This window comes from Sinohyriopsis cumingii, chromosome 1 (genome assembly GCF_028554795.1).
Source record: "Sinohyriopsis cumingii isolate HCF-2022 chromosome 1, ASM2855479v2, whole genome shotgun sequence".
Classification (NCBI taxonomy): Eukaryota; Metazoa; Mollusca; class Bivalvia; order Unionida; family Unionidae; genus Sinohyriopsis; species Sinohyriopsis cumingii.
Genome location: NC_142961.1, coordinates 64861094 through 64877711, shown reverse-complemented (window position 1 = coordinate 64877711; position 16618 = coordinate 64861094). Strand labels below are relative to the sequence as shown.

General features: G+C 33.2%; 1 protein-coding gene across 6 annotated transcripts in view; it reads left to right on the top strand.

Moving 5' to 3' along the window:
* LOC149807012 (glycogen debranching enzyme-like) overlaps nt 1-10394 on the top strand; it is a 145127-nt gene extending 134733 nt beyond the window's left edge. For all 6 annotated transcript variants that reach the window (XM_089960664.1, XM_089960649.1, XM_089960657.1 and 3 more), the window contains 2 exons: nt 724-912; nt 4770-10394. In XM_089960664.1, coding sequence (XP_089816790.1) covers nt 724-912; nt 4770-4907 — 327 coding nt within the window. In that variant the 3' untranslated portion in view covers nt 4908-10394. The remainder of the gene's footprint in view (nt 1-723; nt 913-4769) is intronic.
* The last annotated feature ends 6224 nt before the right edge of the window (nt 10395-16618 follow it).

Genomic DNA, 16618 nt, shown 5'->3' with positions numbered 1-16618 from the left:
GAAGATATTTCAATGAACAGAAATGGGAATGGTCATTGAGAACAAGTGACATCTATATAAATGTGACTGTTAGGGCAGGCATGACTTTATTTGTGAGAAATATATTAAAATTAATGACTTACATAACAAAAGCTATTTTGCTTAGTCTTTGCCATGAAAACTATTTTTGAAAATTCATTTTTTCCCCAGAAAATGTTATGATTTACTGCACTTAAAATACTCTAGCACTCTTTACTTAAATATTAATATCAAATTTTCTAGCAGGCTGTTTTGAATTGCACTTCTGATCTGCTCTGGTAATTTTCAATATGGCATGGTTGACAACATCCTAGTAAAGTTTATGATTGGGAGACCTTTTGTACATTTTGGCATAAATTGTCCTACATGTGTTTTGCTATTTTTCACTGCAGTATTTGAGAATCTCTTCTTTTTTTATTGTTATTGCTTCATACCAGATGTGGTAGGCTTCTTTTTCAGAATCCTGCAATTTGATTGGCTGATCAGAAGGTTATCAGCAGCTGATTGAAAGGTTTTCAGAACATGACTGGCACAGAAATGTCAGCTCTTCCTATGGTATGACGAATGGGAACAAAGTCAAACGATTCGTGTTTTCTTGGGAATATTCATATTGCTATTTTCTATTTAAGGTTTCCACCTGTCTAATTTTGTACATGTCTCTGGAATCAAAGTGGTTTTCATTGTTTTATGTCTGTCTCAAAATAGGAATGGGTATGGCCAATTGGTTACTTTTTCCGAGCCAAGCTCCATTTTGCCAAGGTTTTGGACAGAAAGTGTCCTGGCATGCTGCGAGAGACACTGGGATTTATCAAAACCAGACTGTCACGCCATTATGAGGAAGTTATGAAATCACCTTGGCAGTCCCTACCAGAACTCACCAACTCAGATGGAAAGGTATTGAAGAAAAGTTTGAATTTTTATTATGCTTTTCTAGTCTATTAATGCATCTGTCAATATTATATGATTTTGAAAAAGCTTACTAGCTAACAATCATGTTGCCATCCATAGTGGAATATGATAAAATTATGTATGCAAATATCAGTTCCAGATACTGGGAGTAGAAAGTACCTTAATTTACATGCTTCTTGTGCACACCAAAATGTATCTCCTTTTTGGAGACCAAGTGAAATTTATCTGAATTTTTAGCATCCGCTGTCAAGGAACTCACTATATAGCTGCCAAGTGTCCTGTTTTTTCCATATTTGTCCCGTAATTTGGAACTGAATACGGCTGTACACTTGTCTTGTTAAAAATTTGTTTTTTAAATTTACAACATTAAATTAAAAATTTATGCCTGATTCCAATCAGAGAATAAACATATCACATTTATACAGGGATAGAGAGTTCTAAAATATGATTAGTTCATTTTAAATCTAGGCTACCATGCCAGTCTTTAACCACCATATTGGATTGTACAAACAGTTGCAGCTATCACTGTATCTCATCTTTGTAATAGTAAGCTTCTAGTCATGTCAAAAAAGTATTCAGAATTTTCACCAGCAAAAAAAAAAAAAACAACTAGAAAGACAATTGGTCCATCCTGTTTAGATTTGTGATGCCATCTATTAAAGGAAAAATCTTGCATTGTGCAAATTGTGTAATTGTGATTTTGCTAGTGGCATGGAGGTACCCATGACATAAAATAATTTGAAAAACCTAATAAACATCATCTTGCTGCATCACCGTCAACAACACAGCCTGAATTTACAATGTTTATAAATACCTGACAGAACCTTGATATAGATTGATCAGAAGTTTGTTCTACTAAATTTCTTTTAGAAATGAAAATTCCTCTTTCAGTTGCTAGTGTTGGTGGCAATTTATTTTGCACACTTTTTTTACACAGTAAAATTGCAAGGAGTAATTGTGTGCTAGTATAAAAATGGTTCAGTAAAAAAAAATCACATATAATTCAGACAATCAGTACATTGGTACATTTGAATTGATAATGACTGAAAAAACAAGGTGCAGAAAAGGCTCCTATAAACAACCTGTGCCTGAGTGTGACTCAATCTTGCACCATTTGGATGGAACAAGGTGCCCATTCAGAAAATGCAAGAGTGCAACACATGCATCTTTGACATTAAATAATCAAGTAAGTTACTGTCCTTCTTTACTGATCATTGTAGATGTTGTTTAATAGTTACAGATGCATTAAAGCTTTAAAAATTAGTATTTGTTTTTGAAAATCAGTATTTTTGTCATAATTAGTCAGGTTTTTTTTTACTCTGGGTTGACAGCTATGTCACTAAATATTACCATAATATATATTTGAGTATTATAATGATAATTAAGAGTGACAGAAAAAGCCATGTACCCTGAAAATGCATACTTGTAATTGTCTCCATAGTGTTTGGTCTCATGGGTCAAGATATCATAGCTGTTATGCTACTGATTGTTTACCTTTCTGGCCCCAGTCTTTGTACCTTTTGCAGTATTTAGGGTTATATTATCACTTATGGGGGTGGTGCAGTTGTCAGTATTTTATCTACTATTTGACCCCAAAATAATAACAATTTCCAAGGTAGAAAAGACTCATTTGTAGAAGTATTAATGTGTTGATTTTCACAGTGGGTAGTGGAATCTGTATAACTCACCATCGATAACTCGTGCCGAAATAACTCAGAAACCAGCTTATAACACTGGGACAGGTGTGGATACCAATTTGTTTTTCTCAGAAATACCCCCTTCCCAAATTAGCTCCAGTTTATTAAATGGAAAAAAATCACAAAACAGTTATATTAAATTTGTTATATACCACTATTTTGTAGCTGAAAATGGTAGCTAATGCCCTCAAATCTGATTCAGTATCATGAAATTCGCAATTTTTAATAAAAAGTTGTATATTTTGTTCAGTTTTCTGTTTGAAAAAAAAATTCTTAGTACACTGAAAATATCAATATTCAATGATATTTTGATCAATGAAAATTTTCAGTAATGCATACTTTTGGCAACTCTTTAAGAAATAAATATCAATTAAACAAGTTTCATCAAGTGTTTTGGTTCTATCATTTAATTCGATTTATGTGTAATCATCATGTATGCTATATGCCCTCTTGTATTCAACTGTGAAAAATGTCAATCTACAATCACAGCTATGTCTGCAAGTGTTTCAGAGAACCTAATTAAGTGTTGTTTTTGATCTCCAAATTATGGAAGTGTTTGTTTTATTGTTATACTTAATTACAAAATAGACCTGCTTTGTATTATCACATTAATTTTGTCTTTTGTATGAAATCAAATAGATGGAGAATAATAATAATAATAATAAAATAAGTTAAAAGGCTGGCAGATACTACCCTTTCACAAGCTAGTAGTCATGATATTGTGTCAGGTCAACTCTTCAGAAACAACTGGTTGAACACTGTTATAAATATTATGCAGGTAACATAATCCTACTCATTTGCAAATTCAATCAGGAGAAGAAAAGTGAAAGTACTCAAACATGAAAACCTTTTATCACAGACAAGATTCATTATGGAGAAGTGAGTTACAAAGATTGTAGTGAACTTAAAACTGGAGAATTGGCACTCAGAGGTTTGCTCAAGGATGAGCAGAAATTTCACACCTGCTTACAATGAAACCGTAGTATCAATATTTTCTTAATAGAATATATTTTACTGATTGGACAGTATTCTTTAAAAATTGAGTTTAGACTTTGACAGTTGTTGTTTTTCAAATTAAGTGTCTGTAAGTTTATAATAAAGGAAATCTTGTTTTGTTGGGAAACAACAAGAACACTCAGAGATATCCACATTCACATGCAAAAAGCAGTGATGGAATACACATTGTTTTCAGAGGTATATGCAATCTGTCCCATAACCTCTTGGAATAATGTTTTTAATGATATTTTTTTAATGGTTGGTTATCTTGAAAATAAAGATAATTTACACAAAAGCTGCAATATGTTTTTAGACCCTGTTCTGCTTAGTTATCAAGGAAGAAGTGAAGCATTTTTGAACAGGTCTAAGTAGTCCAGTGTGCCCCCTCCCCCACCACCCAAAGTACCCAATCATCTGTCATAGTAAATTTAAATTAATAGACTTATTCATATACTACCAAAAAAAAGTTTAAAAAATATTGATATGCTTACTTGCTAATATTGATATGCTTACTTACAAATATTGATATGCTTACTTACAAATATTGATATGCTTACTTATAGTTTTCATGTTGAAGTATGCGTCAGAGCAGATGTAGAAGGTTTCTTGTTTTGTCTCTGGTGTTTACTTGAAATCAGATGTAAACCTTGAATATAAACCCAAGATTCCTAAATATGAATCTATTCATGTAGTAAGATTAAAAGATAAAGACCCTATCATTCATGTACAAGAAATTTACTGAAAACATTCCTTTTGCTATACCACCAGACTTCAAAAAATGCACCCAAAAGAGCAGGACAACCCCAGGTATCAATACAAAGAAAAGTCACCACTCCACCACACACTCAATCTTGCAAAACATTTTTTTGTTTGTTCAGTTTTATATTTTACATGCCTGTGACTGACAAGAAGTGGGGAGTTTTGCATGCCTATGACTGACAAGAAGTGGGGAGTTTTGCGTGCCTATGACTGACAAGAAGTGACTGAGTTGTCATATACCTTGCCATTGTTTGGTGTTTAGTAGTTTGCACCTCTCCAGGCTACTTTCTTTGTCTTTAAAAGTGCATAAAAAAATGTTGAAATACTTTGTTTTACAGATACAGTGAAAAGATAATGATTTTTTAAAGTTGATTCCAACATAAATTTCAGTTTTGCTGTGATAGTTGTCCAGCCCAGGCGTGGAGTGTTGCCTCAATTCTTGAGGTGCTGCATGACTTGGAACACATTGATGATCGGCCTGGACTTGCCAGGACAAAGTCTGAGGAGCAGCTGGTGGCTCCAGTTTAAGAGACCATAATGGTGATCGGAACATTTTAGCCACATGCCTCTTGCTTGCCTGCCTTCTTTATACCTAAGTAAAACAAAACAAGACACAATGATGGCAGTAGAAACGGCTGGCGTAGCAACCACATTGGACTATTATCTACTTTTAATTTCAAACACTGCAAAGTGAAACATCACTTTTACACAGTTTTTGAACAGATAAGCTTCTCTTTTATTTCACAGGGTACAGTAGGTTGGTTTGCTTTGTGTTTATGGTTTGCATGTAAGATCATTACAAATACAAGCCAGTATTGTTGTAAGTTGAAGGAACATGGAATTTCAAGTCAGTTTTACAAAAAATACTTTCTGTACAATAACCAGTATCTTTAACCTCAGATGGTTTTGTCCTGATGACAGTAGCACTAAAAATGTATTAGTGGCAACTGAGTCATTTTTACCTCATGCTTCATGTTCTAGTGGCTAAGCTTCATATTATTATTACTGTACACTTGCCAAAGCAGTGGGTGATGTGTCAGGCAATAAAAGGTTGTTTGTATCGGAGTTTGTTTTACTACAGGGAGTTTCATTCAGGTGGACATAATTTGTTTTCATGAAGTGGCATTCCTTTTGGCATTTGAAGTGAACAAGAATTTTAATTTAAATGCTTTGATATTTGTATTTGATTTACCACACTCTTTGAAAAAGTAATAAGAATGCATGACATTTATGAAGAAATGCCAACTTGATAGTTGTATCTGAATTATTTCTTAGATGTTTCACTGTTTGAAATGAATTTGAACACATGCAATAAATTTTTATAACCATTTTGTGTTGTTGTATTGTAGTAATAAGACAAAGGCATTCAGATTATTAATTTGGTCAAGTTCTTGTAAAATACTTAAAAGTGCCCCTGCCTCAACACAATTAGAACATAGCTCAAGTCTGAAGTTATCAGGCAAGTGTATATTTAAGTTTTGGGAAGCAGTATTAGCATATTGGCTGCAACTGTTAGATCACATATTGTCACATTTTCATCATCACGCATTATGACATCCAGCTTTTGATTGTTCTATACTCTGAGAAAGTATTAAGAATACATGTGAAGAAATGCTAACTTTATAGTTATTTTCTCAGTTACTTCTCAGATGTTTACTGAAAGTATCGAGATATCCAGTTATGTACTTTATAAGGTAGTATGTACAATTTTTTTTCGAGATTTACACACTCTAGAATTTAAAAAGAAATTTTTTAACATTTTTGTTATGAAACGCCATTTACTTGCACAGATGGTTTTGATCCACCCATGCAACTATGACAAATTTTCACAACTCAATACAAACCTTTATGATCTGTATTATCTTGCGCATTTAAAAAGCAAATTTTCAGACATGCACAAAAGTCAACAAAAATGTCTTTAATTATTTTGTAACATTCACTACATTCATGTACATTTAACTTTTTTTTATCTTGAAAATTATCTTGACAAACTCTTTTGTTGGCAGCCTTCATCAGATTACACTGGCACCAGTTCATTGGCATCATTGCAAGGTACATGCAAAATGTACTTCAATCTTCTTTTACCTATGATTGCCATCTATCAGATTTGCTTGTTTTTCATGAATATGCATAAGCCTACTTAATCTTAGCAAGCCTGAGTACAAATGTTGGAGAAGATTGTCCCAGCAAGACCTATCTTGCTGACTGAGTGAGCTAATCACATTTTCTCTTCCAAACAGTCACTTGTCAGTTGATAAGAGGTCACAGCCATTGTTAAATAAGAGCTTTTTTCATTGGCTCATTGATGACATTTTTCTTCATGCATGTTCACAAAGAGGATACCTATGATTGCCATCTATCAGATTTGCTTGTTTTTCATGAATATGCATAAGCCTACTTAATCATAGCAAGCCTGAGTACAAATGTTGGAGAAGATTGTCCCAGCAAGACCTATCTTGCTGACTGAGTGAGCTAATCACATTTTCTCTTCCAAACAGTCACTTGTCAGTTGATAAGAGGTCACAGCCATTGTTAAATAAGAGCTTTTTTCATTGGCTCATTGATGACATTTTTCTTCATGCATGTTCACAAAGAGGATACCTATGATTGCCATCTATCAGATTTGCTTGTTTTTCATGAATATGCATAAGCCTACTTAATCATAGCAAGCCTGAGTACAAATGTTGGAGAAGATTGTCCCAGCAAGACCTATCTTGCTGACTGAGTGAGCTAATCACATTTTCTCTTCCAAACAGTCACTTGTCAGTTGATAAGAGGTCACAGCCATTGTTAAATAAGAGCTTTTTTCATTGGCTCATTGATGACATTTTTCTTCATGCATGTTCGCAAAGAGGATATCTTGTTGCACATGCATCCATTAGTGACATGAGAGTATAGGCAATTAATTTTTTCTTTTAAATTATGGAAATAATGAAGTAATGGTATAGGTGTTCATTTAGATATACTGTAATTTAACCTTTATTATCATTTTATAGGAAGTTCTGTATTAGTAAACTAATTTCAGGGTTCCTAGTGCTTGGTTGGACTTGGTGCCATTGTATATGTTTTAATGATTTGTATTTCATAGATGGATTGTTTTGTATGTACTTTATTATTTGTAATTTTGTAAGCACATTTTCTTACTGAATTATACTGTCATGATTATGGTTGATGTTATCATTATCATCAATATAATAAATAAATTTAGAATGATGGTATTACGTCCTGACTTCTCTCTGTCCAAACGTTAAAAAAATCCCTGAATTTGAGGGGTTTCATTCAAATCTTGAAAGTTACAAAGTTAATTTTATCCTTGAGTAGTCCATGAAATTTGCCAAAAACTCTTGAATTTATCAGAGGGAATACAATATGTTATAACTGAATAAACTGTCACTTTTTATTTACATATTTTGCAAAAATAATGAAAAAATAAATGGGATCAAATTGGGTGTATCAAAATGACACAAAACTGGTATTTACCGAATGGAGTACTGCCTTTGCTGTATTGGTGCAGGTAGATGGTAATGGGAGTTGGACCCACTTTCCTCAAGAAATTTTTTTGCTTTGTTAGCTTTTGAAAGTCTCTTGCATGGAAATGAAAGCTGATGCAGGTTTGGTGAAGAAGGCATGATGTCAGGCAATGGACGGGGGGTGGGGTGCTTAAACTCTGTAAAGTATGCCTGCTTATTACAGATATTTATTTACTCTGAATTGGACATTGAAGTTAATAATTGTTTATGTATTTTAATACAAAATAATTTCGTTAAAGTAATTTGATCTACAAGTTTTACATCAATTTTGTCTTGTCTTTATGAAGACCAAGACATGGGTATCACCCCTTCATTGGGGACTGCAATAAATCAACAGTATTTATATTTTGTATTGAGGAGTTACAGTCATTTAACGTCTGTCATGGTAATGTGTGCAGAAAAGAGACATGGTATCTGATGTTTTACACTAGTAAAGGTTTGTGTAATGCACTTTTGAAGATAATTCTATTAGATAATATGTTGGAAAAATTAAATTTCTATTGTTGTTTCTTCTGTATATTTTTCAGATTCATTGTATATATAATCATGTTTTTGCCATGTATCTAAGTTTATGTTCATATACTGTATAACATTTATTTTTTGTAGACATAATATAGGCAGTTTTATTTGACTTGGAGGAATTTCATCCCTCAGAGTCATTAGCATGGTGTACCAATAGATTTTGTATCTAATAATACAGGAGCATAACTCATTCTAATCCAGAGAGAAAATGATTAGTGAGAGTGGTTACCTTTGTTGATGTAGCTTGGAAGCTTTGTGTAGCACTTCAAACAATACAGAATCATTTATTTAAAAATGTTCATCATAGGTAATTGCCCAAATGTTTGTCTCAAAATATTTTCAGAATTTTATTACTCCCTATATATATTTGGAGGGATGTTGGTATTAGTTATAATATTTAAGGTGGTAAATTTTGACAGTTTATTTTTACAGTGTCACTCAGAAATAGCCAAATTGTTGAGATATATCTGTGTGTGTGTGTGTGTGTTTGTGTACACACAGCACTTGCACTGAGTAGAATTCATTTATCTCTTTGCCCACAACACCAAGCACATACACAAATTTGAACATAAATGGTTATTCACAATATTGACACAGAGTTTATTATGGCTTTGGATTTTTATGCATGTAGAATTTAGCCAGGATGCAATATAATACATATACTAATATGCATGTTATATGAAAGGAATGAAAAGTATGCATGTTTTGTATGCCATTTTCTATGATAATAGTGAAAAGTTGATGAGTTTGTTTAGTTAGGTTTCAGATTATCCAAATAATTATATAATTTGATTGTTAAAACACTTTTTCTTATATTCCTGTATTGTGATATTTACCTATATATAAAATGAAATATATACATTGTGTTTTTCCTTGATATAAAGGCTTTAGACTGAGTTTGAGCTTTACATTTTTTTCTTCGTCATCATTTTTGATTGGCAAAGAATGGCACTCCAACTTAAACTCAAGTTCAAAATTTGATTTTCAGACCCTGTTTTATGTAGAAATATGTAAATTCAGTCTTCTAAGGTGGATATTTGTGATTCAAAACAAGCATTTGAAGTAATTACTTGCATTTGATTTTTACCTCTTGGCCAGGTACCTTCTCATTTGCATTGCAGCTTCTTTAAAATCATAGTTTATTTTTCTGCTAAAATTTGCAGAAATTTTATTTTATAGCAAACCCAAATTGGTTGCAGGTGGTTGGTTTGTGATGGCACTTTAGTATATTATGATGAGGAGATAAAAAGTTTCTTCCCCAAGGACAATTTATGACTATGAACATGTGCATGTTATCTGAACTTTTTCAAAACTTTATTTGGGATCCAGTGAAAGCTCATTGCCAGTCCTAAACTGATGTTTAATTTCGTAGTTTAGACCTGAAAATTCCTGTCAAGTGAAAGATGATAAGTAAACAATAATTACCTTAGATGCTTCTTTACTTTATCAAGTATGACAACAAACAGCAATTGCATTATTTACAAAATTTAAGCATAAAGGAAAACCTACCTATATGGTTCAATAGCATGTAATTTGCACAATTTACTGAGCACATATCTCTCCATAGAACTTACCAGCATTTCAATAGAATCACTGAAAATATGTACTTGGGATATCATTGTCTGATAATAAGCCTGACTCCGACTGTTTGACAAATATATTAGGCTGTCTCCCTGTTCTTATTATGAAAGAAATACTGAAATAGTGAAACAGTCATTTTAAACATTGTTTGACTAGTTTTATCATGATCACTATGTTACGGTATCAATGACCTCTATCAAACTAAAGATAACACATCCTCAGATAATAGAGTTAACTTTTCTTCCCATGATGATGAAATGCTGACCTTGGAGATATGGCTAAATTAGTAGGAGTACAAGTCTATCTTTTTTAGTATATTCTAACTACCCCCTAGGATTGAATTTATATTATATGGCCATATTAAAACTTGCCTCTCAAAGAGCATGGTTTTTATTGTCTTTATTTTGTCTTTATATTGTGTACATTGTCAAAGCATGTCGAGATGTAGTTCATTTCTTTTTGATGAGCCCACATTAAGGGGAAGGGAGACAGCAGTCACTTGTTAGACGGCAATCGCAGCAGTTTGTTTAGGCTTTGGTTCAAGTCTTTAATTTGCAGAACTTTAATATGCATAGTTTTTCTAAATGCATTGATAGATTCTGATCGTGTTGTTGGTTTCACATCACTTTTCAGTACAAGATAGGCTATACCTGGTGGTAAGTATAACTGGTGGAATAGGAATCCAGAAAGACATTGAGAAAACTCACCAACCCAAGCTACTGGCAGAGTTCTCACATACCCATGTTAGCCAAGAATGGGACTAAAACCCACGCACATGGGTAAGTTATGTCAGTGATCAATAAAGGCAAGTGCCTTAGATAACCAGGCCACCTGGGAACCCAATTCTGATCATTATGAAGCTAAGGCAGTTCATTTAATGAAATGTTTGTTTGCCCCTTGTGGTTAAGGTCAGTGATTGAAAATATGCATGTAGGTTTTTATTCATAATTACCTTATATTTTCTAAGACCCAGATTGATTTGTTTATTCATTGGATGAATTATTATGAAGCTAAGAGATTATCCTCTAGTAAGCTCACTGAGCCTTTTAACCTTTTGGTCAAGGTCATTTGTTGTACACATGGTTTGTACAACCTTGAAAAATCCTTGAATTTGAAGAGTTGCCTTGGAAAGTCCTTCAGCTTCCTGAAAAGCTACTTGAAATTTCTCACAGACTCCTAATTCATCTGAAGGAATGTAAAATTAAATAAAATGTAACACTTTTAAATTGAGAACTTTTGTTATTTGGTTTTTAAATAAATGAGATAAAATTGGCTGAATTAAAGAACACAACACATATACTTACCAGATGTAATAGTGTCCCTCTGCAGATATGGCATGGCAATTAGTTGCATGATATTTCTTCTACTTTTGTACCTGTTGTAGCAGTGATAAACAAAGCATATGAAGAAAGTTCAATTTCCGTAAGAAAATATACTCTAAATCTTTGTCCTTGAAAAACAACACACTTTGGTTGTATAAAATATTTACAGTAATGCTTTGATCATAGGCTTAATATTCAGGCCCTGACCACAACGATGTTGTTGTTGTTGTAGAGTTAAACGCCATTTTTCAACACAAAATAGGCTATACATGGTGGCCAGTATAACTGGTGGAAGAAGAACCCTGGAAAACACCAGGAAGAACCGCCGACCCACAAGAAGCTACTGGCAAGCTTTCTCACGTACCTATGTTAGTTGAGCCCAAGACTCAAATCCACGCAGACAGAGGTGAGATGGCAGTGATCTAGAATGGATAGTACTTTAGGCCACTTGGCCACTGGGGGCCCCTGGCCACAAGGTAGAGAATATGTTATAACATCTGTCCCATATTTCATTTTTACATAACAATTTGAGTTCCTTACCATTTAACATTATCAAACTGTATACCAAACCATTAATACTGGCCGCCATGTATAGCTTATCGTGTACTGAAAAATGGCATTAAATCCTACAACAACAACAACAACCAAACTGTATATAGCTTGCATTTGTGATAAGAAATAAGTTGATGATTTCATGGTCAAAAGATCAATAGTTGTAGTCATTGTGTCTGAAAGAAGAAAAATGGTTTCTGCACAACAGTATTTTCAATCACACCGCTGCACAAAATTTTGTGGACGGCTTGCTCTTTGGATATGGAAAAGTATGGGGGGTAAAAGGTCAAGGCCACTGACTGAAAGAGTGTTTCTGCACAGTAACAATAGTTCTACATCACAGACCTGAATCAAAGTGTTTCTGTACAATAATATTAGTTCTACATCACAGACCTGGATCAAACTTAGTGGGTGCTTGCACTTGGTTAAGGAAGAAGTGTGTCAATTCGGAGTGCAAAAGTCAAGGTCATTTACTGAAAGAAGAAATAACTAGTTCTTTGCTAATGGCTTGCAACTGAGGTAACTAAGAATCATATAATATTGCATTTTCAAAGTCAAGGTCACTGGCTGAAAGAAGAAAAATGATGTTCACAAATTTTGTGGATGACATGCTCATAGGGTAATGAAGAAGAAACAGATTTTTGGTTTAAAGGTTAAAGATCATGGCCATAGTGAGTCTGATAAGAAAAATAATGGTTTTTGCACAGTACCTTTACGGTTGTTTACTACACGAAAGATTGCTTTAACTCACAATTCAGTATGGTCGAATGAATACCAACATGGTAAGAGGCATACAAATTATGACACTGTACTCCAAGAATGTGATCTTAACTGAGTAAAACCAGTCAGCATTAATACAGATCAACATGTGATAGACTGCTCTAGTGGCCTAAGTGGTCAGATCATCCTCCTTGGTTGCAGTAGGTTGCGGGTTCAAACACTGCATGAAACATACTGAAGACATTTAATAAAATGGTACTAACATCTGCCTTGCTTGGCACTCAGCATTAATAGGTTGGTGTTAGGACTGGTCAGCCTGGTGTCCAGATAATGTGACTGTGTGGGACATGATGCCCTAATGCTAGACATCACTAAACTGACACGCTGCAGACATCGTAGCGATATGACCCAAATTGTTAAAGCTATGTTAAAATTCCCAAGACACAAACGACATGTGAGAGAAAGAAATAATTAAAATTAGTTAAGTGTACCGTATATACTTGCTTATAAGACAAATCCAACTGCAAACTGCACAGACCCAGATCTAACATCACGCAATGCGCGGGCAGATCTGGGTCTGTGCAACTTGTTAAGAATAATTAGTGAAGCAAACACTATTGACCCTGATATAGATTAGGATCTTTGTTGTTTGCAGTTTGACTCCGCTTATGAGCAGTATAACTTGTATACAGTAAGTGTAAGATGCAACACAAATAATATGCCTACTCCTGTGTTTAATAATCCTCTGTTGGTACTGGTAAGACATTTTTAATTGTAGAGAGCATTGACCTATCGGTCTTGGTAATGTATGAGGTCTTGAACTAAAGTTATTGTCCACCCTCCAAACTACGAACTGAATGTCATTTCTCTAATTTGAACCCAAGCCCATGTTATGACACATTTTCAATGCTCCAGTAAAAGCGGAAAATGAAAAAAACTTCAGAGATCCTACTTCTTAAAATTGACCCTAAAAAATCACATTTGATGTGTCCTTACTTTCACAGTGTAACACAGTAATCTTATAAATGATTGACAGTAAAAAAAAAATTAAATGGGTTTATGGTTAATGAGCCTAGTGCAATCAACCATAATAAAAAAAAATAGCCAGTTCAGAACTATGAGTGGCATAGGTCGAAAGAACTTAACACTGCTCCTGAGCTCTTATTCGTGAAGTGCTAACAATAAAGTGCAACTTTACAAAGTGGAAAATAAAAGCACTTGTGGGATATGAGGAATGGTTTTCGAGATGGATATAATTGCGCCAAAAAATTACATTTGACAGGATAAATTCTCAAACTTTTATTGGATGTAGAAACTTTTGTTGGAGAGAAAAATATTGAATATTTTCCATTTATTCTGACAAAAATCATCTGTAATAGAACAATTTAATAAAACTTTAATGACAAGAGTACGAAATATACTGAACTCAAAATAATACTAGAATAGGAATACTTCTATCAATCATTAAAATATCTTCCACAAAAAATTTCACTAATTCAAGGAAACCATGACCAATTTGAGTAAACTTCTTCATAAAAGACATTTATCCATAGATGAATTGAAAGGCTTGAATGGGCACAATTAAGAAATTGTATTTAATCTTCAGAGAATCGGGGAAAACGGCTGAAAATTATCAGTATAACAAAAATCATAAAACATTTAAAATTTAATTCTCTTTGCTGTTTTCTTGACTACTATGTCAAGAAATATACTTGATTGTTATGTTGTTGTTGTTGTGGGGTTTAACGCTATTTAATTGTTATGCGATAACTGTAAAGAATTTTTAAACGTACTTGTGAATAATTATAAATTAGACTGAACACATTATTTTAGTGCACCTGTACTATACGATTCGTTATGGTCAACCTAATTTATTATGTACTTGAACTTCAACACTTTCTATAATCAGACGATATGCCAATTAATACCTGTCTGAAAAATTGTATGGGCATCTGAGCAACAACAGAAAAAGCGAAGAAGAAAATTAAAATATCTTGTATTGACGAACAAAGTTTGGGTTGTATTTTAAAATTTAATTGCACAACTATTTTAAAGATTATCCTATAGTACCAGAGAAATACAATTCTAACAGAAATGTGATATATCACAATTACAATAGAAATTGATTGAAGATAAAACGGTTAAAAAAAACATTAAATTTAATATAAACATTGAGGCTAAATGCAACCAATGACTTTGAAAAGGATTTCTTCAAGTTTATGAATAATGCTGCGTTCTGTAAACAGAAAACATTTAAGAACGAGAAAGAATGTAAAATATGCATTGAAGAAAAGAAATATTTTCAACTTCAGAAGTATATTTAACTTGCAAGGAGAACACTCGTAGACTTTATATGGTATTAGTTTTTTTATATAAAAAGTACTCAAATAAAATTATTCAAGCCAATCTATGCTGGTTTGATGGTGTTTAAAATTAGTCGATTATGTATGCCTTCCACTGTAAAATAGCTACAATTCCAAACACAGCAATAAAATGAAATACTGAATGACACAGATTCGTTGTGTATTCATATTTGGAGAAAGATAACAATCATATCAAAGAAAATATTCAGTTTTATGGCAACAGTGGGCAACAAAAAGAATATTTTTGTGTTCCTCAGAAGAATTAAAATACTTGAGGGCTATTTAAAGATGAGCTGAATGTTGTATCAATCCCATAATGTTTTGGTCTCAGAAGTAAAGTACCGGTATATGTTTTTCAGACTCCCAATGCTGACATGAAAGTATGCATAGGTATTATAAACTATGTAATCAAAAAGAATACAAATTATAAATGAACAAAGAGTGTCTATTTAACCACGCTGTACAACACCAAGAGATGAGTTTAACTGATCCATCCATCACTCGATATATCATCTTGAAAAGTTTGCATTAGGTTGTAATGATGGTAAGAGATGGTAAACTAGATGGCACATACATACTGCCACATACCGTTTACTCGCTTATACGTCGAGTCAAACTGGAAACAACAAACAACACGATCTACCGTAGCACAATGCGCCTGCCGATCAGGGTCTCTGCTGCTGTCCTACTGAATACTCCTACAAAAATGCACAGATCCAGATCTGCTGGTGCATCATTCGACGTCCGATCTGGGTCTGTGCAGTTTGCGGTTGAACTTTTATTATAATTGAGTATATACGGTAGTTATGTTCGACTTTAGGGAGTCTAGCAAACGCGCCTTTCATTGAAATCAAACATTGTTTTCATAACCAGGAATATTACATTGTTTTCCACAAATACCTTTTCCATAATTTTTATGTATTGTTTAAGACTATTATTAACGTAACAATTTCATTAAAGATTTTATCTAAACAAAAATATATTTCATAATTTCAATTATTACATGCTAATTTGGTTGGGTTGGTTGTCTTTTTTATCATTAGCACAATCGTCAGAAATAAAGCGTTTGTTCTCTGGTAAATAAATTCATGCTTTGTATTTAATGTATCATCAAGATCTATCACAGTTCTATTTTCGTTTAAAGCCATCATATTATGAGCTTAATTTAAATGTATGTAATAGATAAATCTATACAGATTTGATTTCTTATTATTTCCCTGTGCATTAACTACAAATAACTATAACTACCTTTTGTGTGCATCTTTCTTTTCTCTCAATTTTTTTTTCTTTCTTTTTTTTCCCTTTTCTTTTGTTTTTGGGTTGATCTGTCTTTGAATACCTTGTTAAACATTAGATTCTTTATGACCCTATTCATGCTGTCTATTATTAAATGTACTTGTCAAATCCAGTCACTTTAATTACTACGTTCCATGTGTTTTTCCTGATTTAAAAAAAAATGGGTGGGGTACCATCTGGAAACTTTTGCTTCATTTTATACCCCGTATGATAAAACATGTTGAGTAATACTTGTTCAATAATCGCTATATTTTTGTTGCTGAATTAAGTACTTATCATTTTCTCATCCTTGATGTACAGTCTTACGACTTCATTTAGATTCATTCCTGCAGAACCAAGTATATTTGTCAACG